The sequence below is a fragment of the Motacilla alba genome, chromosome 1A (assembly GCF_015832195.1).
Source record: "Motacilla alba alba isolate MOTALB_02 chromosome 1A, Motacilla_alba_V1.0_pri, whole genome shotgun sequence".
Classification (NCBI taxonomy): Eukaryota; Metazoa; Chordata; class Aves; order Passeriformes; family Motacillidae; genus Motacilla; species Motacilla alba.
In genome coordinates, this window is record NC_052031.1 from 72,310,000 (window position 1) to 72,337,918 (window position 27,919).

Genomic DNA, 27,919 nt, shown 5'->3' on the forward strand with positions numbered 1-27,919 from the left:
CATGGCTTATCCAGCCTGTGGCTGCTTTCAGTTATGGAGAATCAATGGAGCCATGAACTTGGCAACCTCTGTAGAAGTTCAAGGCCTATACTCACACCACCCCAGACTTTGTGAGCTAAAAGATGAGAGACCTGCTCTGTCTCCTCCCGCAGTAATTTGTTCTCTGATGTCCAGGCATATCAGCCTCACTGGAGAAGAGGCAAAAGCTTCTTTTATGTCCTTTTCTTCTGTTATTCTCAAGGGGTTCAGGCAGTAGTGTGTGCTCTGAGAATGGCAGCAGATGCAGGCTGTGTTCTCATGTTTCTGGGTTTCCTGGGGAAGCTTTTGACTAAGCAGCTGCCATCTCATGCAGAGTCAGAATTTGAGTCTCAGAATGTGGTAGAAATGTCAGAGGAAATATAAGAAGTTGCTGCCCCCAGCTATTTGCTGCCTTTCTTCAAAATCTGCAAGGCTGCTGAAGCAGAAAGTTATCTTACCCTTGCATCTGGCAGCTTCAGCAAATCTTCACCTCCCTTGGCAGCAGAGCTGATACCACTGGATTTACACAGGAACAGTGAAACACAGCCCTGTGACCATCCTCGCTTTGGTGGGGCAGAAGGGATAGTAGTGGCATCATTTCTTAAATTTCTCTTTGCAGACTTGAAAGCAATCTCTAATGAGCTTAGGATGAACTGCCTGCTTAATATTCTTATTCAATTTTGTTCCTGTTTCCCTCATACTATTAAATGCAAGTGACAGTTATTTCTGTTTTCAGGATTCATGATGGTAGAATGCTGTCCATGTAAGGATTGAACTCTTTTTTTTTTTTTTTTTTTTTTAAGTTTCCCTGTAGTCACAGTGGCCATGGGAATTGAGAATTACAATGTTTTCCATTGCTTTTGCCCAGTCCCTGCCATCCACTCAGAATTTTTGTTTGCCACTGGGGCCTTGTGAGCATCTCTTGTAAAACTCCACTGCATTTCTCCATATGCCTCTATCTGGTGCCATTGCTGGCATCGTCTGTGATCCCTACTGTGGAAATAAGTAAGCCCAGCTCTGCTCTGAAAATAGAGCCATGTGAGAGGCGAATTCCTGAAAGGTGGTGTGCCAGAAGCAAGCCTGGTGGTTTGAGTAGAGATGTTCGTGATAACCTTGGTGATCCTTAGAGCATGCTCAGCAAAGTCTACAGAAGTGTGAAAAGAGACAGATAAAGTTGTCAAGGGGGTTTGTGGGTTGTGACTTAATTCCTTTTTTGCCATGCAGACTGTAAATTCCTGCTGCACTGGAAGTCACTCTTGGCTCTGCTCTGCTGTCAGATGCCTCTCTCCCCCTCTCCTCATGCTCCTTCCAAAGCTTGCTTGCTGCTGGCCGTGCCAGGAACGGTGGCTTGGATGAGAAGGGTGAGATTTGTTTCTCTAAGCTGGCTGTGAGTCCAAGTTGCCCAGGACTCATCACTGTCTTAATCTCCTTAGAGGGTTGCTATTGTTCTTAATAGGAAGCTGCTATTCCTGAAGATGTTTTCCACATGGAGTCTGACACCTCAGCAGACAGGCTGAGCACTGGGCTCATTGGGTGAGGATGACTCTGAGCAGGACCTCCCCACTGTGCAGGAATTGTTTATAAATAGGAGGACAAATTGACATGTTCCCATTTTCTTTTCCCACCTCCTACAGTTCTTGGGAATGAGGAAGGAAGCCAATAAGAAATGTTGATGTTGGCATTTGGCATTTCAGTCAAAAGCAAAGGAAGATGAAGTGGAATGCTTTTCTTTTTTTTTTTTTTTTTTTCTTTTTTGTTTTTTTGTGGTGGGCAGAGAAGTGTTGCTGCAGAGGCAGTGCCAGGCTGCTGCCTGGATTTGTTCAATTCAAATTCAGGGGGAAAATAGTTGACAGTTTTTGTCTCTGAGATTGTTAAAGTGACTGCGCCAGGAAAGGAGATCCAGTGGGTTCTCAACTGAAATTCTTACAAAATGACCTCGTTTACACTCACTGCATCCTCTAGCATTAAAACCCTTTAAATGCTACTTCAAAAATTCATGAGTTCAAGTGCTTTAATGGAAGCAAAGACCTTTCTGTTTTGTCCTGAAAGAGCTCATGGAGAGTTCAAAGAGAACTTTTAGTGTCTAGTTATGCTGCGCCCGCCCATCCAAGAGCTCTTCTCCTTGAGTTAACCTGAAACTTTAATGTTTTATTTAAATCACTGTGGGACATTGACTTTAATGTGAGACTTATAAATGGGCAGCCTGTAAACCAAGGCACTAATACATCAAAGGTGAATTTGACTTGGAATTATGCACACTATGAATAGGATTTTCTAGTCTTTTCCTGCTGAAATTGTTCAATATTTTTCTATGATTTTCATTGAGGCAGAGCTAAGACAGTGCAGAAAGATGTAAAAATCTCAGTCTATAAAGGCATTTATGTATTTGACAAACATTGCCATCACGATGGTTTTTTATCTGTTTTGTTAAATTGTAGTTCACCCCTTGAGAGATGTATTACTCTTGTACCTCTGGGATGAAATTCACAGCCTGCTTGCAGTGTGAAAATGCCGGCAGTGCTGCAGTTGCATTTGGAAGCTTCGCTTGCGAGGTGTTTTCACTCAGCTGAATATGAATTCAGCTTGGGGTGCTGCGAAAGGCAGCTGATTTGGCGGTCCCTGCAAAGTGGAACATCACCACTCTCACCCATGTAGGCAGCTGGCAGGGATCTGTGCATCATTGTTCCTGTGATCAAGTAGCCCGTATTGCTTCAGAGTCAGTCTATGGGAAGTGAAGAATGAGAGATTCCAAATATGAATTCCTGGAGCTGTGAATGTAAAGAGAGCTTTTTAGTAGGAGCCTTGAGTAATGAAAAAGTCATAATCTGAGATAAGATGGGGGATATATTGATGCATTTAGACCATGTCAATCCTGTAATCAGCCCCTTAAATTTTCAGTTTTGATTTTAGTACATTCTAGATTTCTCTTTGTCTCCAGAGTTAAATTTGACACTTCCTAATGCAGAGCTTTCTATTTTTTTCATCTGGCTTCTTTTAAGAGTAGCACAAAGGATTTTCAGGATAAATATTTCCTTTAGGTTTTGTTCTTCATTAGTTTATGTCCTCAGAGATATAAAAGCAGACTAAGTGTAACTAATGCAAAAGAAAAGAAGGTCAGAATACATGCAACAGAAACAGGCTGCCAGGAGTAACATTTTGGTTTTGAACAAATTAACAAACAGCATCACTAGCCACACTATACCTTTTCCTCCTCTGCCTCACATGTAGAATTTATTGTACTGCCCTGGGGCTCAGAGCAGTTTGGGTTGAGTCTGGATTTTGTGGCAGCTTTAGGGTCCAAAAACCTCTGGAGTCGTGTTTTTTCCTTTCTGGTCAGGAGGTCTCTAATGCTACAGCCTGAAGGTAATTTTGGGTCATTAACAGGGATTCTTCTGAGAGCCTTGCGTTGCTGCTATCCCTGAAGTGGAGGGGTAGGCCAGCAGTGTGTGCCTGAGAAAACTGTCATGCAATTCTGAAATTCTGCTTCTGGGAAATGCTTGGTTTAAGGGATGCTATCAATACTTGATGACAAATGAAATCTTCATTTGCTTTATCTGCCAAAGAATGCACCAGCTGGAGAATTGCTCAGCTGGAGAAAGGAATACTTAATTACAGTCTCCCAGAACTTCTATGCAACAGCATCATGAGTTGAGTTTTTCTAGGAATTCTTTTTCTCCTGAACCTATAAGTATTTTAGATATACTGAATGCTAAATAAAGGCAAGATAAGTGTATTTCAACAAGTTAAAAAAAAATTATACTTCATGCTTGCATTGATGGAATAGCTGAGCTTTAATCATCAAAGTTAGTTTAAGTAAAAAAGGCAGTGGAATTTTATTCTGAAATGACCCCCTTAAATCCTAAAGAGTAGCACTATGATGTAGGTTTATTATCCTGGCTGATCAATTTATCACTGATTATAGGCAAAATGGAGGATTTTTTTTTCATCTGCTAACATGGAAATGTCTAAGCAGGTTATGCAAGCAAAACACTATTTTCATACCCATAAGCACTTCATTTTTTGAGAACAGATTAGCTATTATTGTGCTCTCTGTTGATAATATCTGTCTGAAGTCAAGAGGTGTTCTGCCAATTGATGGGGGCGATTTAAAGGACACAGACACCAATGGAAAGAATGGTCTTATTTTACTGTGAATTTTAAGGCAACACAAAAGTAAAATGATACGTCTAATAAAACTACATGCTTGGCTTTAGCAGCAAGCAAAAGTAAGAAAGGTGTAATGCACCTAATCATTACTGCACAAGAGAAAGGGTAGCGATTGAGAGAGACAGATACATCACCAATTGCCTAAACACTCCACCATCACGCAGAGCCCACGGTCCCTGGGGAGGACCTGCAGAACCCTTCCTGGCAATTGGGAAATTCCTACACAGTGCTTCCACCCAGAGGTGAGGCCTCCAAAGTCACCCCAAAAGTGGGTCCAGCGTTCATAGGCCCAATCAGCAAGTCCAAGTGGTCTGTGATAAATATTTTATCACAGAAACTCCTGGGTCTGATGGCACACTTCCCAACCAGCAGGGACCAGGGCTTGGCCAGGGCCCCGCCTTGGCTGGGAGGGTTTCCCATAAAATACCCTACAACCAAGTCTGTGTTCATGTCAGTTGGGAAAGGTTCTCGAAATGCTACGTTTCTTGCAGATAACTGCACAAGGTTATGTGAAAGTTTCCAAAGCAGTGGTTTGGTGTTAAACGGATAGCTTTGGCATCTCAGTCATGTATTTTTAGCTAAATAATACTGGTGGTGTCAGCCACATATTGCCCAGGGTCCATCTTGTCAGTCAGCTCTGGCTGAGGCTGCAGCTCGGGCCTCAGCACATCAGTGGGATTTCTCATACCATTAGAGCAGCTTTTCATGCACTCATGCAGTGTCCAGCTGTGTCCACAGGAATTGTTGTTGCTCTGGGTGACGATGTTTGTACCTTGTGTTTTTGCAGCACGTCCTCATGTGGGTTTTGTTGATGTGTTGTCTCCCATGTGCTGCTGACAGGTTGCTTTCCCGACCTTGGCCCAGGTGCTCAGGACACCAGTTCAAGGCTCTGCAGCTTCCAAGCTGAGAGTGATTTCTCCAGTTCTGCAGCTCTCTGCTGAGCTGCTGTGTTTGTGCTCCTGAATGCATTGCAGGCAAAATGCACTGACTTTGCCCAATGCTCTGACTTAAGCTAACACCTCCAAGTTTGCCTAAAATAAGTGGTAACAGAGTGAAGCTGGTACCCGTGGAGTGGACAAAGGGGGAATATAAGGGGATTGTTTTGTTCTCTCAAGTGTAGCAAAGATTAACTTAAAAATACATATTTTTAAACACATGCAGTCACATCCTTGCAAAGTGAGTATGAAATGTCACCAAACAAAAGCAAGAGTGATTTATACACAGGATGAACTAAGCCAAAAAGGACATAGATATAGTTTTAGTTAAATTTAGCAGTGTGTTAGAGTTGGTACTAAAAACTGTGCAAAGTGCAAGGCATGAAGAACTGTACTCAGAACGTGGATGCATGTGAATACCACTTTGTATCTGTGTGTATGGTATATGTATGTATGTGCATGTATATATATATGTATGTATGTATATATACACACACACACACGTATATTATTTTCCTAATAGTTTTCTATATTTATTGGCCAGTTATTTGAAAAAATAATCTTCTAATTATGAAGGTGTTTATGTTGTGGTTAGAAGTCACATAATTCTTAATCCTGTGCTTCACCTATTTATCCATTCTGGGGTTGTTAACTGTGTTAATAGTCACTGCAGAGGGGCACTTCAAGACCAGCCCAGGGCAGGCAGTGATGTTGTACCCATCATTTGAAGTCCTAAAGAAAGAATTCCCAGTATTTCTAAATTATTCATTTAAGGCTTTCTTGGGCCTTCCAGGACATCTGCTCTCCAAAGTTAATCTCAGTAGGTCATGCAGCATATTTCAAACCTTCTTCTGTCACCTCCTTAATGTTGGGACACAAAACTGCTTGCACTGTCTGTGCCCATGGAAGCTCTTGTGCCTTCTTTAGAGGTAAGTGTAGCTTTTAATGATGGTGCCAATGAATTGCTCCCCATGAAGAAAATAAAACAGAAAAGGGAAAAGTGCAAGAAGAAATACTTGAGTCAGCAATGAGGTGGAACAGCACTGATTATTGTGCTTATTTTACTTCTATGTGTGTCATTATGGGTTAATTAGTGCACTCTTGAAACATACTGCAGAATAGCAATATTTGCAATACTGATCTTTTGTTCATCTTTTGTTGCAGAGGTGACTTTTTTGCACGGGCCTGACTTTTTTCAACCAGTTTGTATTGCCTGTCAAGAATTTTCATGTTGACTCTCGGAAACCTGCTGCAGAGTCTTCCCTGTTTACAATTCAGTCCTGTTTTCTTCTTCCTTTAGCAGGTAAGCATTTATTTTTTGCAATACTAATTCCAACTGGAAAATGTTTCCAAATTCAGACACCTGGAGAGTTCATTTCTTTGGACTCCATAGGGTTAACATCTCTCCTCCAAAAGTTCTGCCACAGGAAAATACCTGAATAATAGTGCAGTGCTTTGGAGTCTTTAGCATCAGTGCATGTCAGTCTGCATCCATCTAGCTTTAATGCAACTCAAAAAATGCAATGCATGAACTTTCAGTTGGGAATCTGTTGAGAGCTGAATCAGGATTGTGAGCAAGCAATATAGAAAATTGCTTGAATTGTTGCTGCCTGAGAGGAGCCTCTAAATAACTTTGTGTCCTTAAGGAAAATAGCCCAGAAGAGGAGAGCCGGAGTGGGTGATGGAAAGGCTGGGGTGTCACCCTCCACAGTGCCCTCCAGCTGAACAAGAGCATTCAGCTACTGTTCACCAAGATCACAGTCAGTGTTGCAGAAATAGATTTAGCTGCCCTGGCTGCCTGTGCATTAAAGCAACAAGGGATTCTCATATGACCCATACAATATATATACATATATATGTGTGTATATATATATATATATATATATATATATATGTGTGTGTATATATATATATATATATATATATATATATATATATATAGGCATGGCAAGAAGGGACATGGAACAGCTGAGATGTAGGAATGTCTTACACAGCTGCAGCTTTCCTGCAGGGGGTCCTGGCCAGACCCTTAATATTCATTGTTAGAATTGGATTTGTGTTTGAGATTCAAGGTTTTTAGGAAGAAAAAGATTTTTAATGATTTCTTGAAATCACTTTTGTTAAATGCTAGTTGTCGAAGGAGAAGTGTGTGTGGTCGTGTGCAAGTGCATTTATGTGAAAAGAAAGTAAATGTGCTTACTCTGTCTTTGATGTTGTTCTGTTTTCCTTTTAACATTATCATCACATGTAGGAAGTCTTGTTTTTTTCGAAATAACTTAGAAATTTTCCCAGAAAATAGTTGTCAGTTTCCTCCTGCAAAAGGATTTTCTTTCTGAGCATATAGCGATTTATTTATCGCTAAACTGCAGAATCTAACCTCTGCCATGGCTTCGGCTTTTTTTCCTTTGTTTTTTAAGCAATGAGGTCTTTTCTAAAGGGTTGGCTCTTGAAAACTTTAATTTCTATTTTCTTGGTAGTGATGCTTGCTTTCTTCCCAATCTGTATGGCGTGGGAATGGTGGGAATACTGTTTTGTGCTACTTTATTGCAGTGGTAGCTGCATTTTCCTACAGTGTTACTTGGTCTCATCCCAGGCTGCAGGAGTAAATGGTCCCCTATAAACTGCAATTTGCCAGAGCCTTGCATGGCTCTAATCATAATCACAGTGTTGGGTTGGAAGGGGCCTTGAGGATCATCTTGTTCCAATCCCCCAGCCATGGGCAGGAACACCTTCCACTGGAGCAGGTTGCTCCAAGCCATGTCCAGCTTGGCCTTGAACACTTCCAGGGATGTGTGCAAGGCTGAAACCTACAGCTGAATTTATCTTGTTCTTTAAATTGGGCACAGATGTTTCAAACTGAGGGGAAAATGAGCCCACTCATTTTTACTTGTGCTGCACTTCTTCTCTCTTAGGATTTCGAGTGTGTTGTTTAGGTACTGCCATTCTGGATTCCCTGACATGTGAGTTAGGGATGTCAGTAGCAGAGAGGGGATATTGTACAATGGGAACTTGACAGTCCCAAGTCATGAGGAGCATGGGCATTGCTTTTCTCTTCATAAGTGATTCATCTGGAAAAGGTGAGGGAAGAATTACTCAGGCAGGAAATCCCTGCTATCTCTGCCTGTGTTATTTCAAGCATACCCAGAAAATTTCTGTTTCTGAACTTTACAGTCCTCCCTAAAACAAATACCCACATCTGCTCTTAGCTAAATTAGCAGTCTGACAACTAATCTGCTACCAAACATGTGTTCTGTCAGCTGCAGCTCCAAATACTCCTAGGAAGATTCAGCCACTGCCAGCAGAACTAAAAGCTGCTTTCATGCTTCACTGGAATGTTTTAAACATTCACTGTGTACAACTGGTCTTTGGTTTGTTCATTGTTAAACTTTTTATTCTTGGTATTCTAAATAACTCAGAATAAACAGAGGCACGTGTAAGCCCTCTGTTCTTAGTGCAGCATTTGCAAACTATCCTATTATAAACTATTTCTAGATTGCCATGTAATCTGTAACCTTACTGTGATGGACAGTCAGAGTTCCCACCATGTGAGGAGACATTATTAAACATTATACCTTCAGCAGTTTACCAGCACCCTGACAGAGTGTTTGCTCACTGGAAGTATCAACATCTTACGAAAAATCACTGCCTTCCCACTGCACACCCAGTATTTTATAACCACTTGGGTTTTTTTCTTTGCAAAAATGCATTACTTGGCTGACAATATAGTAAACTTTAGGTGATGTTTACAGTTTTATTGTATTCAAATTTTATATTCCAACATATTTTTATAGTCATAAGTATTACTTGCTCTTCATTGTGGTATGCTGTAATCTAAAGATCTTAGGAGTATGGCTGTACTGTAACAGGGGCCATAGAAAATAGGTATTGAAGGTTTCAGGCCCCCATTAGTTTATATCTGCAGGCCACAGCCTTTGTAAGTGTTTGTACATAGGCAGTATATGTGCATAGGTTTGTACATTACTTTCCGGGTGTGTCCTGTGTTTTTTCATGGAAATGTCACAGATTTCAAGTCCAGCACATGCAGAAGCCTTGGCATGTCAGGGCCAATCAGAAATGGCAAAGTGGCACATTTGCTGTCCTCATGAGGAGACAGAAGTCAGTAGGAGAGTGTTGAGATAATAAAGGAGGTTAGAAGGGTTTACTGTGTCACAGCAGAGGAGTACTCATTTTTACAGTAATTAGTATTATTGGAAAATCCTAGCAAAATTTTAAGTCTTTGTTTGTTCTCTTTTTCGCCTCCTCCAAATGCAAAGAGAATCCGGCAGTATTTTCATTTATTGTTCAATTATTGTTCACTGCTGGAGGGTGTAACTGTAAGCTGAAGTCTCTCTAAAATTTCTTTCGATTTCCTAGCCAGCAGATGTTCTGAGCCAGTCTTTCTGTTCAGGCTGTTTCATGAAGGCCTTTGTCCTTTTCCTCTCAATCTCTCAATGCCTTTGGTCAGCTGCAGATTCTCCTAGAAATACTAATTTAATTTAAATTTCTCTCCTAGAAATACTAATTTAAAAAAAATATCTCCCAACTTGAAATACCAGCTGAGCTTGTATCAGTGATAGTTCTTGAAGATTTCCTCATCCAGGGTCAGAGCATGTAATTTAGAAAATTAAGCATTTGTTAATTGGGTTCCAGATTATTTGCACTTGTATTATGATCAATCAGGCAAAAAAATCCTGGAGATTACATTCATGTCATCTAATTTTAGGTGTTTACAGCTTGGAGTACCACATCCATATCTGAAATACTCACATTATAGTATCTTCATAGCCAGCGGAGAGAACAGGCACATAACCCATCATGACTTTCCTGACCAGGTTGAAATATTCTTTAAAGGATGCATTACACCCTGAATGTGCCCAGTTTTCTCCAGCAGTTACACAATGAGATCTGAATTTTCCTGTACTAGAATTTTCTAGTAGCTAGAGCTGAATGAGCTTTAAAAAGTAGAAGACTGAACTGGAACAACAGAACTTTATCTCAAGAGTGTCTTAAATGCACCTGCCAGTTCTGACCTCCCAGGCCACTATGCTGCTGTTGCTGTGGTCATGAGAGTCTTGTCTCTCTTCGTAGCTCTTATGGAGAATTTAATCAAAAGGAAAAAAGTAATTCAAATGCTGTTTCCAGTTTTCATCCTTTTACTTATTTGCCATCTCACAAATACAGGCAGTAGTAAAGTATAGGTACAAGCAAAATATTCTATCTATAAATCTGCCCATTAATACTACATGAAATAATTCTACCATATAACAGCTTGTCTTACTTTTATTACATTGAATTTTGCAGTAAGTAAAGAAAGGTAAAAGTAGTACCTTTCATTCCTCTTCCATTTTCTCCATGAGGACAGGTCCCGTCACTGAGGTCTGAACAATCTTCCAAAAGTTAAATTTTGAGGATTACATTCCACCTACATGATAACTCAGATGTTGATATCATGTTGTGTCCAATTGAAGACTGAGACTGGCTAATGAGCTGCAGTGACAGTGAAGAGTTCTTCCAAATCTTGCTGTGGAGTCTAAAAAATTCCATCACTCTGCCCTTTGTGATAAATTATTTCCCAGAGCATCCTGAGAAAACACTCAGAAAGTGATACATACTGGGAGAAGTCATAGTACTGGAATTGCTGACCTGGTGAAATGAAGATTGAAAGGTACAAGTGTAAAATAATTTGTGCAATTAAGGCCTTTTTATACTCTGGCTGTTTCCACTGCCCAATATCTCACTCTGAAGGGACTGTCTCAGTATGAGGAAGTGTGAAGGATAGCAAAAAGTCCCCATTTTTAAGTTCCTATAGAAGTTCCATCGCACTGAGTACTACAGAGTCCAAGTGCACAGATAGATGTTGCAATTTTGGATCGTCTTTTAAATCTCTCTGGCAATTTTTCCATTCAGAAAGATATTGTTGTGAGGCAAAGGGAGAATGATGAATTTTCTGAAATAATACATTTGTATTGAACACTAGGCTTTTGTTGATTCTTGCAGGACTACAGGATTTGCTCCAAAGAGCTATACAGTACCATGCAAATAACAGCAGTGTAACACCACCAGAGTCAAAGATTGCCCAAGTTCGCAGAGCTGGCTCGTGCATTGCTCGGGTCTGAAGTAACCTCCCTGCCTTGGGCACAGGAGGGGACAGTCATCTCAAGGCACAGTTCATGTTTCTAGCCATGCTCAGAGACAACATTGCGCAAGTGATGTCATGGCTTTGAGAGAAAGACAGGATATTACTTGTAACTAACAGCTGCCCACCAGTGCAGTTCATTAGAAACTCAGTGAGTTGCTGCAGTGGGTTCTTTATCTTGGTCACCTTCCAAGGCAATCAGAGCCTTCTTGGAAGACCTTGAATCAGAAATACTTGGATATAAGAAAAATAGCACTGTGCAGCATATGCTTCTGATCTCTCAGGGTTCACAGATTTGGAAAGCAGGGTACCATGTATAACTGTAGAAGACAGCACTGGGATACTGTAGCTGCTGCATTAAGGTCGTGGTTTTCTGGGAGCCAATTAAAATGATGCAAGATGGCATTTTAGGAAAGAATTGACATAGAGCTCAGGAAGGCAAAAAATCTTGTGTATTATGAGCTCAATTACTTTGTAAGATTAATTTTCTTACTTTGTAAGATTTAATGTCTCATGATCTTGTAGTAAGAGCACAAAGTATTTTAAATGTTTGATTTACTTACTGATCAGAACTCTTGAGACCTTGCTTTCTAAATCAAAATTTAAGATTTGACTCCCATTTGAGTGCAAAGTTGTGAGCTTGTGTTGGCGTATACACTAGTTACTGGGTTCATGGGTTGTTAATGCACTGAGTGGGCAACAGTAATACCTGAAGTAGGTACATTTGGCACTCAGAACCCCATCTCCTTTCCATGGGGCATGTGAATGGAAGGTCATATAATCCAGCGCTTTGGCCCTCACTTCCTCCAGCAGAACCACTGCATTTTTTTGGACCACTGCACTGTCTTTAATTACCAGAACCTTTACAGAGATAACTAGGAGCAATACTACAAGCCAGGAGAATTGATTTATCATGAAAGCTTGATATTTTCGATGGGGGTGTAAAAGACCTATTCCTGTCCTCATTCTCTCCTAGTGCCTTTATTCTGAAGAACAAGACAAAAAAGATTTATCTGTCTAGTGTATTTCGAGAACCACTTGTATTGCTATGCTCTGTAAAACCAAAAACTGCTGACAAAGGGGGTGGGATTTCATGGCTGCTTTCAGCAGGTATCGCTCAATTCACAACCTGTGTTAGATTATGGGGACTGGGGTCTATATCTAAGTTTAGGACCCTGTTTTGCTGGCTGAAGAACAGACTGAATCCCCAAAGTGAAAAGGGTAAAGAACAGCTCACAGTCCAAACAGGTGAACTGAATCCCTGATTCCCTGAGAGCCAGCTGAAGAATGGTTTGCAAATTTGTGTTAGTACCATCTATTTTCCTTTCCCTTTATGTTCAAAAACTGCCTGAAGAAGAATTAGCTAGCCAATAGAGACAAAAACCAAAGAAGGAGTACAAAAGCAAAGGGTGAAGGAGAAGCAGGAAGGAAGCAAGGTGGGGAGGCTGAGGAGCTCAGAGTACAGGTAATAAATGTCATCCACCAGCAGACTGTGAAAAGAAACTAGAATTGGATGGTTGCTGCAGTGTGGGTAGCTCTTTGCTCAGATGCAGGCCTATCTGCTGAGAAAATTTCCTAGGCACACTCAGGCTGCTCTGCCTCACACTGAAAAACTTCCAGAAGGGAAGGTCCAGGAAATGGGCCCTGATTGTGTGCAGGTTGCCATGGCATGAATGGCCATGTTTGGTGGAAGCCAGTGCATCTCTGAGGCAGGCAGTGGAGCTGCAGCAGCCGTGGGTTGCCTGAAGGTCAGGTCTGAAGCTTTCCAGGGTGGACTGTTAACTGCAGAAGTAGCAACAGGGGCTGAGCATCCCTTTCTAGCCCTAGACAAAGGGCTCTTCTTGGGTGTCACCTTGTGATTGCTTAGGAAGGAGATACTGTCATGAGCATTTCTTTGTCACAACCTAAAAGACAGATGCCATGTGTGAATCCCACGTGGAGGTGAAGGGGCAGAAAGCCCAACTCTGTCCAAAGGGAGGCAGCTGTAGTCATTTAGGCAGGGTTGGTCACAGGAGGCAGAAGTACAGGAGGTGTTCCAAAGGTTAGGAAGATGTCCAAGTAAGGCCAAGTCCTCTCTTACAAATTAGTACTTGGCTGTGGTGAGGGCAAAAATAAGATAAAGCATTAGCAAAACCAAGGGTGTCCTAGGACGAACCTCAATAAACAAAAAGGCATCCTTAAGAATGCCTTTATCTCCACAGGTTGCAGAGAGACGGTGGGATGGAGGAGGAAGGGTGTAAATAGTCCCTGTTTTGTTTCATACTTTCTTTACTCTCTTTATTCTTTGTTTTCTGATGATAAAGGAGCTTTGTGAAGATACTGTAGCAAAAGAATTGATGAGTCATAAGGTCTACAACTTCATTTCCTCCTGGCTCTTTTTATTTTTTCCTGATGATTGCATCTCCTTCCTTTCTGCCTCACCCCTTGTCTGCTGGTGTGGCAGGATGTGCTGTGCCTTTAAGAAGGCTGTGCTGCTCTGTCAGAAGACTAATTCCTGAGCTTTGGCATGTGTCAAGGCATGCCCTAAGTTTTGTGGTGTCATTTATGAAAAACTGAAATGCATTTTTCTAGGGAGATTTTTAACTCTTTTCTGCCACAGAGACACTTTACCATTCTCTTCTTTGGTTGCAAAGTGTACAACACTCAGCATCACTTTAGGAAGTTCTGCTCTCTTCTCCAAAAGAGATAGGAAGATGAAGTGAAGTAGTGGGCTGCTTTTTTCTTTTCCAATTAAAATTTTTATTTATCGAGTTTTTTGTTTCATGGCAGAGCTCTGAAGGGTGAATAAAGCTGAGATGGCAAACTCTCTTACTGTTTATATCTTCCCACTGGTGCCGATACCACTGCAGTGCTCACCTGTCGTTGCAGTAGCAGAGTGGTGTAGTCTAAAACATGCTGACCCATAGCAGTCACACCTTTATTATGGATTTCATATATTGTGAATTTCTTAATGTTTCCCATTGTGAACATTACTTTTTTGCTTCTTTTTCCCTCTCCTCAAGATCAAAAAGATACTTGTAGGTAGACAGTACAATTAAACTGTAAAAATTACCATTAGTAAATAAAATGCATGGTTCTTTCTTTTTCCTTATTTTTTTTTTTTCCAGCAGATCTCATTCTTTTGAAATCAAGTGTATGCTTGGGGATGACTGCCCAGATTTTTTTTTTCCTAATGTTTTCTAGGCACAGCAATACAGTCTTTAAACCACAGGTCCCAGTAGGAATATTGCAGACATAAATGACATATCAGGAGGTAACTGTGGAGTAACCCTTGTGATTTTAAAAGCAATGTTTAATACAAGGTCCTCTATGTGTATGTTAACATAGTTTTCTAGTAAAAGCATAAATCCTCTTCAACTTCCAGGTATTTATCTACCTATATATTGTTTCAGGCCTTGAGATAGAAGTAAGTCCATGTAAGCAGAAATTCTCCTATGACTCTGGCACTCTGGTGGCTCTGGGACTTGCTGTGCAGTCACTCGCAGGATGTGGGCCCCACAGATCAAAGAATTCTTTCTAGTAGAGACTGGGCTGTTTTTACAAGGAGAAATGTTGGAGGGGAAGAGAAGGAGCTAGGGCTGGCAGTGCCTTCCTCACTGAGGCAGTTGTGTGGCTCTGGTTAAACTACTTAACCTTTGAGCTGCAGGTTTTGTGTGAGCTAAATAGCGGTATTAGTACCGTGTACGGCATGCTGGGTTTCAATGAGTTAACCTACCAGTACTTCACAGTCTCAGCTCTGTGACTGTGCTGAGTGCAGTTGTTCTATTAAAGAAGCTTGTAGTGCTCCTTATTGAGCCTTTGGGAGGTCTCCTCCCAATCCTTAGTCCTCCCCTCCCTCTCAGAAGTCCGGCAGTGCTCCCGTCCCTCTCCATGGCCAGTGGCGAGCGGTCTGTGCTGCGGAGCCACTCTGGATGCAGCGCTGTATGGAGAGTTCTTGCCCGGGGGCTGCAGAAGCACAGCTCAGCACAAGCCCTTTCCCAGCTGTTCTGTCTCCTGCACTGCCCTCTGGCCGCCCGGGCCCCAGAAATCCCCAGCTACCTATTCCCTGCAGGATCCACTCGTTCCTCTGCTGGATTGGGAAACAGAGGTCCAGGATCTCCTGATTTCTCTGCCACCTGCTCATGGGGTGGTCTGGGCGAGTCACACCACCTCTCTCTTCACTTGTAATGCTGAAGTTCAGATTTGATCTTCTCCATTCATACCCAAGAGCTGCTTAGGTCAAGTTAATGAATGACATGAAGTCAAGCATGTCAGTGGACTCACAGCATGGTATAAATATGAAGTATTACTCTGCAGTTAGGGGTGGAGGTAGCCCTTGCTGAAATTTATTTATTCTATCATAAATCAACATTTGGTCAGGTGTAGTCATAAAAAGGAGAAAGGAGTGTTGAGAAAGCCTGTCCCCTGTTAAAAATTTTTCAGGAGATTGAAATGCTGGCTCACCTGTGGTTTTGGTGCATGTGTTGACTCTGAGTCTAGTACTGGTTACTGCAATTGATGGGGTGGCTTATAAATAGAATGACTTCTATAGGTTAGTATTTCACCATACAGACGGAATCAAAGAGGTAAAAAATCCAAGGATCTAATCCAGTATAATAACATTTTGCAAAATCTATCAAATTCACAGCAAGTGACAAGCAGAAAAGCTACTGAGCGAGGTGGAAAATGAAATTAGAGGGAATTATATTGTCCCTTGTTTATCTAACTAGTTGTTTCACTTAACAGGGCAGACAAACGTTTTATCTGAGCCCTTAGCACAAGCTTAGGCTGAGTTGTGTTCCCCTGCTCTCCCCAGCCATATTGTCCGCAGAAATGGAGTGCCCTTCATCCTATTTTGATAAAGCAGTGTTCTGCTGGAGGTGTGTTTGCTCCCTCATTTGTATGCTGTAGAAGACATCTTATCCCTTTATATATTTATTTATTTATTTATTTATTTATTTATTTGTATTTGTTTTCCTTTTGCTGCCATATACACAATAGATTGTTGTTTGTTTGAAAGATTTAAACATCTGGAAGAGACTGGGGAGAGTAATGTCTTTGTCCATAGGTTAGATGTGGGGCTGCAGGTCCTTTCCAAAGTGAAATGTTATATGCCATCTACTGTGATGCTGGTTTGTATACTTGAGAATTTTGGTGTGGGAAGGGCAATTAATACTAATTAATGCTAATTCAAGCAGCTGGATAAAACAACTATGGCTGAAACTAGTGCAAGGCAAACATAGATTTATTTCTCTGAGTAGCTCTGTAGTTGGTTCCCATGGAGGTAACACCATGTTCAAATCTTGGAAGTAAACATTTATATGAAATAATCTTATCTGACCTCTGTCGAATAGTGAGAGGAATTGTTTTTTTACTAAAACATGTCAGTATGTGATGCACATGGGGCAGAGCTCAAACTGAAATTGAGTTTTCCTGTAATGTAAGCTTTGTCATGTTATTTGGACACCAACAAACCTGGTTATAGCCTGAATCTAGACAACAGGCTATCCCAGATGAAAAGAGTAAGTAGAAAACAGGAGAGAGAAAAAAAAAACAAACCCAAAAACGGAAAGGCTAGGCTCTTCTATTGCTGCCCCTTTTGCAGTGAGTGCAAGGTTACTCTGCAAGGAACCTTTGTGGCTTTTACCAGACTATTTGCAGATCGGTGCCGTAGCCACAGAAGAGCCGTTCTTGTGTTCTGGCTCAGTCTGCTGCAAACTATCCCACAAGATTAGCCAGGCACTCCTGGATTTGAAACAGAACTGCAAGTGAGTGACAGCGAACTAAGCATGGGGTGGAGTCTGGTAGCAGCAGATCCTTCAGCTCCACTGCTGCAGTCAGAGAAAGATTTTTCCTTTGAAGATAAGACACATGGGGCTTTTGTAGAAACTTAGTATGCCCCACGTTGTGCAGCTGTTATCACAATTTAAAAATGAAAAAAAACAATAAAAGGCAGAGAAAGGCAAAGCATCTGCCTCTTCTGTATACCACCAAAAATTCCTCCAAATGCTAAACCCCAGACCGTCACTTTTCATTCCACAGTTATATTGCTTGCGAATCCTTTGTGTGAGGCTTTGAGCCAGAGCAGCCTCTGAGGGTGTGGATGTGGATGTGTGAGTGAGAGTGCGAGAGTATTCAGTGTCGTAACGTGGCAGGGCACAGGCAGTTATGAAACTTCGCAATAAAGTCTCAGTGCGTCAGTGCTGGTTACTTAGGTTTGGTGTTTTGGTTTTCTTTTTTTGCTGCCCGTTGCCCTGCTGTTTTGTTTCCATCTATGAGCGCAGGAAGAGGGGGGAGAGGTTGGGAAATGCTGCAAGACCCCCCCCCCCCAGTCTGCTGGAGGAGCCAAGCAGTTCCTGTGACAGGTGGAGCACCGCAGTGCTGAGCGAGATTCCCGGGACATGGTGCCCGGGGCCACGGCGCAGGGTAGCCTTCACACTTGGGGCAGCTGTGGTTACAAGGGGCCCCTTCAATGTGCTGCAGCAGCAGCCAGAAGTTTGACTTATTTTTTGAAAGGACTGGAGAAATTATTAACCACAGTTGATGACGTCAGAGTTGATCTGATTAAAGGTTTGTTTTCTTGCTGGCAGAGGTGTGCTCCGTAGAGACTGGTTCTCTCTTCTCTTTTTTTTAAGTTTCTTTTTTGAACAGCAAACGGAGGGAACTGCTCGCACTGCTGCCGCTGCTCCAGCTGCGTGTGTATGTGTGTAAACAGGATGGTGTATCTGTAGCTGCCACACGCAAACACACATTTGACCATGAGGACTCTTCGCAGGTTGAAGTTCATGAGTTCGCCCAGCCTCAGTGATCTGGGCAAGAGAGAGCAGGCAGCCTTGGATGAGCGGGGGACCCAGCAGCGCCGGGCCTGCTCCAACGCTACCTGGAACAGGTAAGGTCACACGGTGTGCTAGCTCCTGGCAGGCTCCCCGTGCTCCTGCAGTGGGACTGACGTGCAGGTGGCTGCTCCGTGGGCTGCAGGCTGGGCTGCCTGGCTCCCACCTCGGCAGGCTGACAGGCTGGCTGGTACACGCACGGGAGCTCCCGCTCAGAGAAACACAGGAGTGCCTTTTTCCCCCATGCTGCTAATCTCTCTCTGAAGGCTCATAACAAACAGGGGTCCCTGCCTTCCCTTCAGCCTTTGTGACAGACAACAACTTGTTTCATAGGGTCCAGCTACAAATATATCTTTGTGTCTATCAAGGTGTTCTCATTCCAAGTTTATTTGGCTTAGATTATTTTTTTTTAATTTACATGTGCGCAGCTATTAAAATACATGCTTTTTATCTGCATATCTATGGCTGTTGCTGGTAGTTGATACAGTTATGACAAAGTCTACTAAGTTTACTCATGTTAGTACAAATAGATCTGTGCATGTGTGTATGTACACATGCAAGCGCCTGCACTTTGGACAGAGAAAATAAGCCCTGATTGTTTACTTTATTGTATTTATACATTTTAATTCCATGGTTGTTTTACAAGAAAACCTATGCAAACATTATGTTGTGAATGTATCAATTAGCTCAGCTATTCAGAAAGCATCCTAATGTCCATTTTGGTGACAATCTTAAAAGATGAATCTAAGTCTCTAAATCATTAGGAATTAAATTCTTAGGTCATTTTTGAAAATGAAATGTCACTTCCTGAATCACAGCTTGGAAAGTGTCAGCTGTAGTATTTTATAATTGTAAGGTAGTACAACTGTAGGAAGAAAAATACCAGTGAACTACAGACAGATTTGCTAAAATTCTGAGAAAAATAAAATATATAAAATATCATATCTTCTGTCCTTCTCACCGCTCGATTTGTAGTTTCATGTCTGTATTAAGAATTAGTTGTTGAATGCCAACAGTGCACTAAACTCTGAAACTGTGCTGATCACAAAAGAGACTGATTTTCTTCTCAGATATTGTGCTGTTTGCATGACCCTGAGTTGTACCTGATGTGCAGACGGATGGTGGTGGTAGTTCAAAGATAGATTGGGCCATCTTGAGTTACGCCAGTTTATTTGGCCAGTAGCCCTAAGGGAAGCCATGGGGAGTCAGAGACTCCTGGGAGGGGATCAGGGTGACAGAATAGAGTCCCCAGACCCTTTTTGTGATGGTGTGCTGACAGCTTTTGTTGGCAGGGATTAGTTTTTCCAGGTTTTGCATGTGAGGAGGGAGCTGTGGAGGCCGATGTGAATGGAGAGCAGGTCAGGCACCCAGCTTGCTGGGAGGCAGAGAGTTCCAAGCTTGGGGCTGCTGGTATTCAAACTAGAGGATTTTCCTAGTTGAGATGAGTTTGTTAGCAAGCAAGAGTTTGTAACTTTTAATTTTGACAGGGCAGGTACAGCTCTGGCCAGAAGTGGCTGCCAGACTGGCTTGCCAGTCAGTGAGCTGGACATCTGCACGTTTCATCCAAACAATTGCACAACTGTCCCATTGCCTGTTCCTTGACTAGGTGTCCGTGAGTCATCCTGTCACTGCTTTGCATGAACTCAGACCTAACCGTGCTTTCCACCCCTGTGTTGGCTTTTGCCAGTGCGTGGATTGCCAGGCTGTCCTTGTGATGGCATGCTGCCCTGAAACGCCCAAGAGCATGAGTGGCGTTGCCTTGCGGGTCGGGTGTGCACCTTGTCCCTGCGTTAACAGCTGTCCAGAGCTGCAACAGGTATTGCAGATATGGGCTGGTTCACTGCATGGGCAAAGGGAAGGCCCTTGATGTCTTATTTAACAGGGCAAGGCTTTCTTCTGAGTGAAAGAGTGAGGGTGATTCTTCTTTCAGGCTCAGAAAGACTTGTATCATCTGTTGCTGTTAAGAAACTCAGATATTCTATAGGCTGTAAAACTGGGTCTTTGTCCTGAGGAAGATCAGGTCTTAAATGATACTGAATTAGATAGATTAGGAAATTATCTACTGTACCTTCTGCCTATAACCAGTGCATGCCCATCTTGACATATATAGCAGGGTCTAGTCTTGAGGAAATCTGTGTTCATCTCTCCTGGGGAGACTAATGTTCCTGGACATCTAAAGTTTGACTCACCAGAAATCTGGTCTGCCTTTTTTTTAAATCTTGGGCTGTGGAATTTCTTTTATTTTTCTGCTTCAAAATTTAAACAACCCAACATAGGACACTTTGCATACTTTGGTTTACAGGAGTATTTTTCCTTACAAATGAAATGATTGCTTGTGTTGTTTCATTCTGTGTAAGCATAATAGCTTGCTGATCAAGGAAGTCAAGATGCACCAGCAGAGCTCTCCCTTCTCACCAAGGCTGGCTGTTCTATATTTAAATGTCTGCTGTTTTCTTGCCTAATGTTAGCAGCTGTGCCTGGGTGTGGCATGTGCGTATCTGCTTTTCAAAGAAGCTTTGAATCAAGTCTGTGAGAACTGAAGTGGGGAGAGTTGAAGTGCAACGTGCAGCAGGTTCGGCCCCGCACAAACAGGCGATCCCATGCTGAAGGGCAGATCTTCGAGGCAGAGCAAGGATGCTGCCCCTGGCCATGCCAGGAATTGAAAAGCTGAAGTGCTGCTAGTGGGGTCTTTTGCAGGACAGCCGCTCTGTCACTGCAGGTGTTTTCGGGGGCGGATGCATGCCTGGCTGCCCTTCTGCACTTGTTCTGTGTGTGGCCACCATGGTCCCGTGATGTCCCCTCTGCCCCCTTCACACCAGTCTCAGCTCAGGCTGAATTCTCATGCCTGAGGATTATTTCTGCCTTTAGACACCAGGGGAGGACAACCTAAAGGAGCCAAAGTCAGCCTACTGGGGGAACGTAGCCCTGTGGTAGCAGGGAAGGTCACTTCGTCTCTGAGGACTTCCCTTCACATCTGAACTAAAATGCAGTGAAACTTCTCAGCACTGTAACATCAAAGGGAATTGGTGCCAAGCTGCTGCCTGCTGTTAGGTAAATGAGACTTTATGTCTTGGCTTTTTCAGAGCTCGCTTTCCCATGGACCCTAGATCTGTGCACCAAAACACTGAGGGTGCAGTTAACTAGCAACCAATGGCAACATAGCAGAACAATTTACTTCATTACAGCTCACAGAATTTGCATTGGGTTAAATAGTTTAGATTTTTTCAGTAGCACTGTCTTCAGTTCTTGTTCTCCCCCCCAGGCCCCATTTCTGCTTCAGGCAAAAAATGAAGGCTGAATGCTGACTAAACCAATTGGACTGAGAAAGCCAGGGGTTTTAATCATGAGCTCACACACCAGGGGGCCCACTCAGGCCAAATAAAATCCATGGCAGGGTTTTCATTCTGACTGAGCTAGCACAGACTGCCTAATCAGGAGCTGATACTGTCTGAGTTGTGCTCTGGGAAAGCCTCTAGTCAAAGGCTCTTAAATCCTCTTTGATGTGAGAAAATACGGAAAATTTGCAGAGACATGAAGGCGTAGGAGATAGCAAAGAAAAGGTGAAGAAAACAGGTGAGTTGCTTGTGACTTCAGATCAGCAGTAAATCTGAGGAGACGTACCATATCTGAAAGGATTTTATGGCCTGGGCTAATTTTTTACAGGGTTGTAATAAGCCCAGCAACTTGCTGAAAAATAACTTTTACAGCCATGAAAACCATATTTCATCTCCTAATTTAAGATTAATTTTTTTTTCAGATCACAGGAAGACTTTTCCAGTGGAGAAAATATTCCAGATCAGCATATTTTTCTCTTTCTTCTGTTACTCAGTTTTTACTTAGAAATATTTTTAAATACTTCTGCCTGTCTGAGGCAGAAATTCTGACCCTTTATTGAAGGCCTTTGTGGAGTGTTTGATGCTCTGTGTCCATGGGGAGCCGACAGAATCTCACTGTGGGGTGGGAGGGAGAACAGGGCTGGTGAAGGAGACTCCCACTAGCCAGCCAGCACTGCTCCCCATGGAGCATTTTCCAGCCATGACTACAGTCACAGAAGGAGGTGGTGGTGGTAGGGAATTTCTGCTCCCCATAGCCCCCCAGAATAACTTATACTTCCTTGAATGCAGGAAACCAGTCTTCTTTGTCCTATAGTCCGTAGAGATACTAACTCTTAGTAACACCTCTGGGAAGTCCTCTCACCTATCTGTCTCAATTTCTTGGTGTGTAAGAGCAGTGATTATAGTTGGTGAGGTGAGTGAACCAATGCCTCCAAGCTCTTTGAAGAGGGAGTTTTTCCAGAGCAGCTTATTTTCACTTGTATGACCAAGTGCTTAATTGCAGCCTATTCCTCTTTGCAGGTTGCCTTACTTCAGGTAGAAGTTCCAGGAACATAAGTGAACTAGTATTTGCAGGCTCATGGAAAGGTCAAGGCCTCATGGAAAGCTGGTGGAGTTGCAGCTGGACTGAAGCTGTGCTGAAAATGGGCTCTTCCCAATTGGATTAAGCTAATTCAGAAAAATTACGTTTTACTGTAGAGCAAGGGGGTCTTCAAGGTTTTGATGCAAGCATATCAGGTTAATTATTGTTAATTAGCTGTTCATGTAACTGTGCAGAGGAAATTTGCCCTAACTAATTTAGTCCCTTTTGAAAGTGAAAATGTTGTCTTTAACTGCCTGGTAGTCAGAGGGTGTGATTATTCACACAGCATTGTTTTTTCTTCTGGACTTCACCTGGAGCTCTGGGAAGGGCAGAATTTGCAAACACTACCTAAAAAATCACGGTGGTATTTTCACCTATGCTATTTGCACAAAAAGGCAGTGGCTGCTTTAGACAACTAAAATTATCTTTGTGATGTTTATGGAATATCGACGTTGGCCAGTCCTGCTGCTTTGCCAGGAAATGCCGAGCTGGGAGGGCCTGGCCATGGTTGAAACACACGGAAGATCAGGACTTAAAAGACTTGCAAGCCCAGCTTTGGAGTTGTTCCTCATCTCTGTGGCCAAACTGATTCTGACCTGGCAGAAAAGTGTTTTAATTCCGATAGTTTTTCCTTCTTGGCTTCCAGATGTCGGTGAAAGAACAGTTATGGGTGGTACTGGAGAGAGCCAGCCTCCCACCCCAGTGGTGTCTGGATGGACAAATAGCAACTCAGGAGAAAGGCATGTTTTGGTGGTATTGAGCTCTGTAGGCAGTAGCCTATAATTGATTAATACTTTGTAAAAATCAGAATAATCCACCTCACCCTGCCCCTGTTGGGCTGATTGGGGGTGCCATCAGCAAGCATCCAGCTCTGTGCTTCAGGAATTTACACCTTCCAGTTCCCTTCATGGTGAAGCTGATGGCAGGGAAAGTCTGTGCTGTGTGTGCTGGAGCTGCCATTCCCCACATTTTGGTCAGCTGGAGCTACCTCATCCTCTGGAGGTTCATTCAAAGTGAAATGAGTTGTCTTTTGAATGAGAGGAAGTTTCTTAGGCTGCTGAGTTGATTTTTGTGGCTGTGAGTGCTGCCTTGGGTGTTGGTAGTTTTCTTTGTCAATCTGTAGCTACATAGGTACATTGCTGGAGCCATCTGACATTTTGTTGTCCTTCTAAAGGCACCCCCCCCAAAAAAGGTCTCTTCATTTTTCACATCCTGATTTCCCCTTTTCCTGCGAGCCTGCTTTGTGGAGTTTCTTGGGCTCTATTGGACTCTTTTTTGTTTCCTGCAGTACCGGGTTCCTGTGCCCACATTTACACACAAAGCAAGTACAGAGGAGGTGTTCACAGTAATATTAGTGTGTGAGGGCACACAATATTAACGTTCATGTTGTAAAAGAGTTAGAGAAGGGAGTTGACAAGGCATTTTCAGTTCAGGTTAACTATTGCAATATAAGTGTCATTATGTACATCACTGCCTTAAGCCTCAGTGAAAGCTGGTTGCAGACACAGGTCAAGCGATCCACCCACTCAAGCATCTTGCAGGACTGCTGTGTGTAAGCAACAGCTCGGATTTTCTTTACACCAAAAGGTTGAACCATTCTGACCAAATCTTTTACAGCAATCACTTGTTATAGAAACCCATTGATTTAATCAAGGTCTAGGTTTGTTTTTTTCATTTGTTTTTTTTCTCAGTTTAAGGTAACTGAGAAGATATAAGCAAACTTTTCATTATCCTTACACAAACTGAGGCCACCAGCAGCATCGCACGTAACCTGCAGGCTGGGGCTATATCCTGCACCCTCCATACAAGCACTGCTGTCTGTGATGGGAAGGAAAGGCGGGTGGTCAACTTAATGAGGCCAAGACTGTTTTTCAGACTAGGATATTGCCCCTCATTACAAGGGAGATCAGGGCAGATTAAAAGTTCACTGTGAGGATGTTTTATGTAGATGCTGTTCTACTATACAAACAATAATTTAAATGCTAACAACCTGTCCCCTTTAATTCTGGTTAGAAAAGCTTGCTCTCTCTTATTTCTTTGAGGAATAATAATGGACCTGTGAAGTTGGAGAGAAAAGACCTCTCTCTCATTTAGAAAGGGGTGCCAGAGGGGAAGAGAGAGAGCATGTTGCCTTTAGGAGAGATATTTAGTCATTCTTCTCTGCAGAAGTCTGGCAGGGAGCATTGCAAAGTTCATTTCTGAATCAGAAGAGCGTGTAAATACTGCTTGTTTTATTCACTACATTGATCTTATTTCCCATATTACTCATAATGGTAAAATACCCAAGTCACTTCACTGTATACCAGAGACATTTATCTGCCGATTTTCAAGTAATCATAAATTGAGTGTGTCTGTATGAGCCAGCCAAAATAATCTGGGTTAGATTGTGAATGTATATCTGTGCCTGTGGGTGTAGGGGGGAAAGAGGGGCTGCTGTGGCAGCAGTCGTGTGTAAGGCCTTGGAAACATCTTTAAGGGAACAAAAGAGAGAAGAGGATAATGGTTCTTATTTCTGTCTGCGTCTGAAGGTGGCTGAGCTCTTCTGATAGTGCATCTCTTTACTCTTGTGTGCCTGTATTTTGAATCTCTCTCAGTGAACAGTGTGGAGTTTGCCTTCCAACCAGTCCTCTGCTCCCTGCCAGCACTGAAAGGAGCTGTCTTAGCCTGGGCCTGGGAAAGTTCAACGTGAACACTGGCATTCCCAAGGCAGTCTCTGCTGCTGCCTGGCACAGCTCCTGCAATGATGTCCCCTTGCAGTGGGAGCAGCCCTGTGCAGCTGGATCTGGCCCTGGGTCAGGCCAGAGCTGACCAAGTCTTCAGCACTTGAAGGGAGCCTACAAGAAAGAAGGAGAGAGACATTTTACAAGGACATGTGGTGACAGGAAAAGGGGGAATGTCTTTAAACTGAGAGAGAGTAGGTTTAGATTGGATATGAGGAAGGAATTCCTCCCTGTGAGGGTGTGAGGCCCTGGCATGGAGTCCCCAGAGAAGCTGTGCCTGTCTCATCCCTGGAAGCATTCAGAGCCAGGTTGGATGGGACTTGGAGCAATCTGCTCTAATGGAAGGTGTCCCTGCCCATGGCAGGGGTTGCGACAGGATGATCTTTAGGTCCTTTCCAACCCAGGACATCCTGTGATTCTATCATAAGTTCTTCTTCCACCAGCAGGAATCCGCTGGAGACATTACACCAGATACCAACCACCTTTAGCTCTTTTTCACAAGGCACAGCAACCCCACACCCTCGCATGTACAGGATGGGCAGATCTGGTCCTTATCCTGCTTTCCAGAGTTCTAAAGCTGATTGCTGATGCCTTGCACAGACTCCAGTGCAATGGAAGCTGTTAATTGTTTCTGTACTGAGCCATAGAGATTAGAACTATACTTTCAAATGCTTCAAATATACTTAATTTTTGAGTGTATTAAAAGTTATAGTTGATATATTTGAAGTACTTAAAAATACTGGCCTAAGTTTTTGAAATTACTGGTTTCAGATGTGCAGGTGTTGAAGTCACTGAGCTGGAACAAATCAAAAGAAACTGATTTTCAAAGATGTTATCTATTTTCTAGGCAGTAATTTCCTTTTAGGCATCTGGGATGGGTGGAGTACCAGAAGTCATCTATGACTTTTAAAAGGTCCTGAAGCATCTAGACGGAAATGCTAGGATATTGTGGAGGTGATACCTTCTCAAATCTTGCTGGGCGCTAATGACTCTTCATGTCCTCTTTCAGTATCCACAATGGAGTGATAGCAGTATTCCAGCGCAAGGGTCTCCCAGACCATGAGCTGTACAACCTCAATGAAGGAGTCAGGTAAGAGCCCGGGCTGCGCAGGGCGTTCTCAGCCAGATGCTCAGTACTGCTTGCCAGCCCCTGCACTCACAGCTGCTGCAGAGCATTCAGGTTTTCCTCCCAGTGGCAGTTTTGACCAGAGCAGTCCATTTTGCTTCAGTAATCACTGCTGTTGCTGTGTGTCAACACCTCACTCTGGGTGACAGCTGATCCCTCCTTCTGCAGGAAGAATTCAGCCCTGAGCAGTAGGGTTATTTCAGAGTCTCTCTTGATGTGCTGGTTTAAAACTAAGGAAGGGAAAACCTGGACCTTTCTAGTGATTCAGCCCTATTGCTCAGCAGTGATGCTGCCATTTCCAGAGGTGCCACTCTCAGGTGCTTCCCTTGCATCCATGGAGGAGGTAAAGCCTGCAAGCACTCAGTGAGACATGGCAAGGGAAGATGTCCTGCCTGGTGGTCCCTTGGGTCAACTGCTCCTTTCACATAGCGTAAATCTATGTGAAGTGACAAAGCTGTCCCGTTAAACACCATGGCCTAAGTAACACTGTTGATGTTTCCAACTTTTTTCCCCACATTCTGATGATACTGTCTGCAACAGACTAACTGTAGGCCAGTGGGATGTATGATGGGAACTTTCTTTCCTTTAAAAAAAAGTGAAAATCCTACCATTTGAGTTATTTAAGTTACAGTTGAAAAGAAAATTTACCAAGATATGAGCTGATATCTGGATTTACAGCACTTTACATTTTACTACTTTTTCAGCACTTATTGTTACTTACCAAACCCTCTCACAAGGGCAAGGCAAGGGCAAAGTAGCAGATTTCCTTATAGAAATTTGTCCAATGCTTTATAAAATAAATGGTGGGAAAGAATCTGCACTTAGAAAAGCCAGACAGCTCATTACATTCCCTAGCTGTCTTCAGATATGATCCTTAGATATTCCCTTTCCCTTACTGCTTATTGGTACTCTGTCTGGGCACTGGAGTCAGACTCTCCAGTATATTCCCCAGAATACATAGATATCCTGGCTTTATGTGTCCCTGTCTGATTCCCAGTCTGGTTCCTTTAATTGTGAAATATCTTGAGAAAAGTCCAGCCAGATGATATTGGGCCTGCGTTTGCTCTTCTTGAAATTAAAATAAACTCACTCTTCAGTTATTTCTTACATGGCTGGTGAGAAAATGACATACAAAGAGTAGCTTTTCTAGGATGTCTGTCAGTTAGCATGATCCATCAATCATGTTGAGTTACTTACTGGAATAATGGTTAATCAATGTTATTATTGTAAGTGCCTTTAGGATTATTGAGCTTTGTCCAAATGACAAAAAAAGATACTTCTGGACTGAGATTTCTTGGCCCGATGCATTTCCCTTAATATGCTCATCTGCTGGTGAGGGACAGAAGAGAAAAAATTTTCTGCTGATGTGTCAGACAAATATAATCTGGTATGAACCAACAAACAGATAGAAATGTGCCCAAATTTTGCTTTAATTTACTTGGCTATAAACCCTGCACCACAATGATGCTTGGTAACATAGTTGAGTTGAATTTATTGCAGCATCTCATGTGGCTGAACATGCAAGCTGACTAGAAATGCACTGATTTTTTTTTTTGTTTTGGTTTTTTTTTTCCATTTTATGAAGGGCT

At 42.7% G+C, this 27,919-nt stretch overlaps 1 protein-coding gene across 6 annotated transcripts in view; it reads left to right on the forward strand.

Moving 5' to 3' along the window:
* Positions 1–27,919, forward strand: part of PRR5 (proline rich 5) — a 76,186-nt gene that overhangs the window by 14,645 nt on the left and 33,622 nt on the right. For 3 of the 6 annotated variants that reach the window (XM_038153950.1, XM_038153949.1, XM_038153952.1), the window contains 3 exons: positions 6,285–6,423; positions 17,871–18,124; positions 26,214–26,294. In XM_038153950.1, the coding sequence (XP_038009878.1) occupies positions 17,994–18,124; positions 26,214–26,294 (212 nt within the window). In that variant the 5' untranslated portion in view covers positions 6,285–6,423; positions 17,871–17,993. Of the gene's footprint in view, positions 1–6,284; positions 6,424–15,497; positions 18,125–26,213; positions 26,295–27,919 lie in introns of those variants that run through there. The other 3 variants (XM_038153954.1, XM_038153953.1, XM_038153951.1) reach the window with 3 other exon arrangements.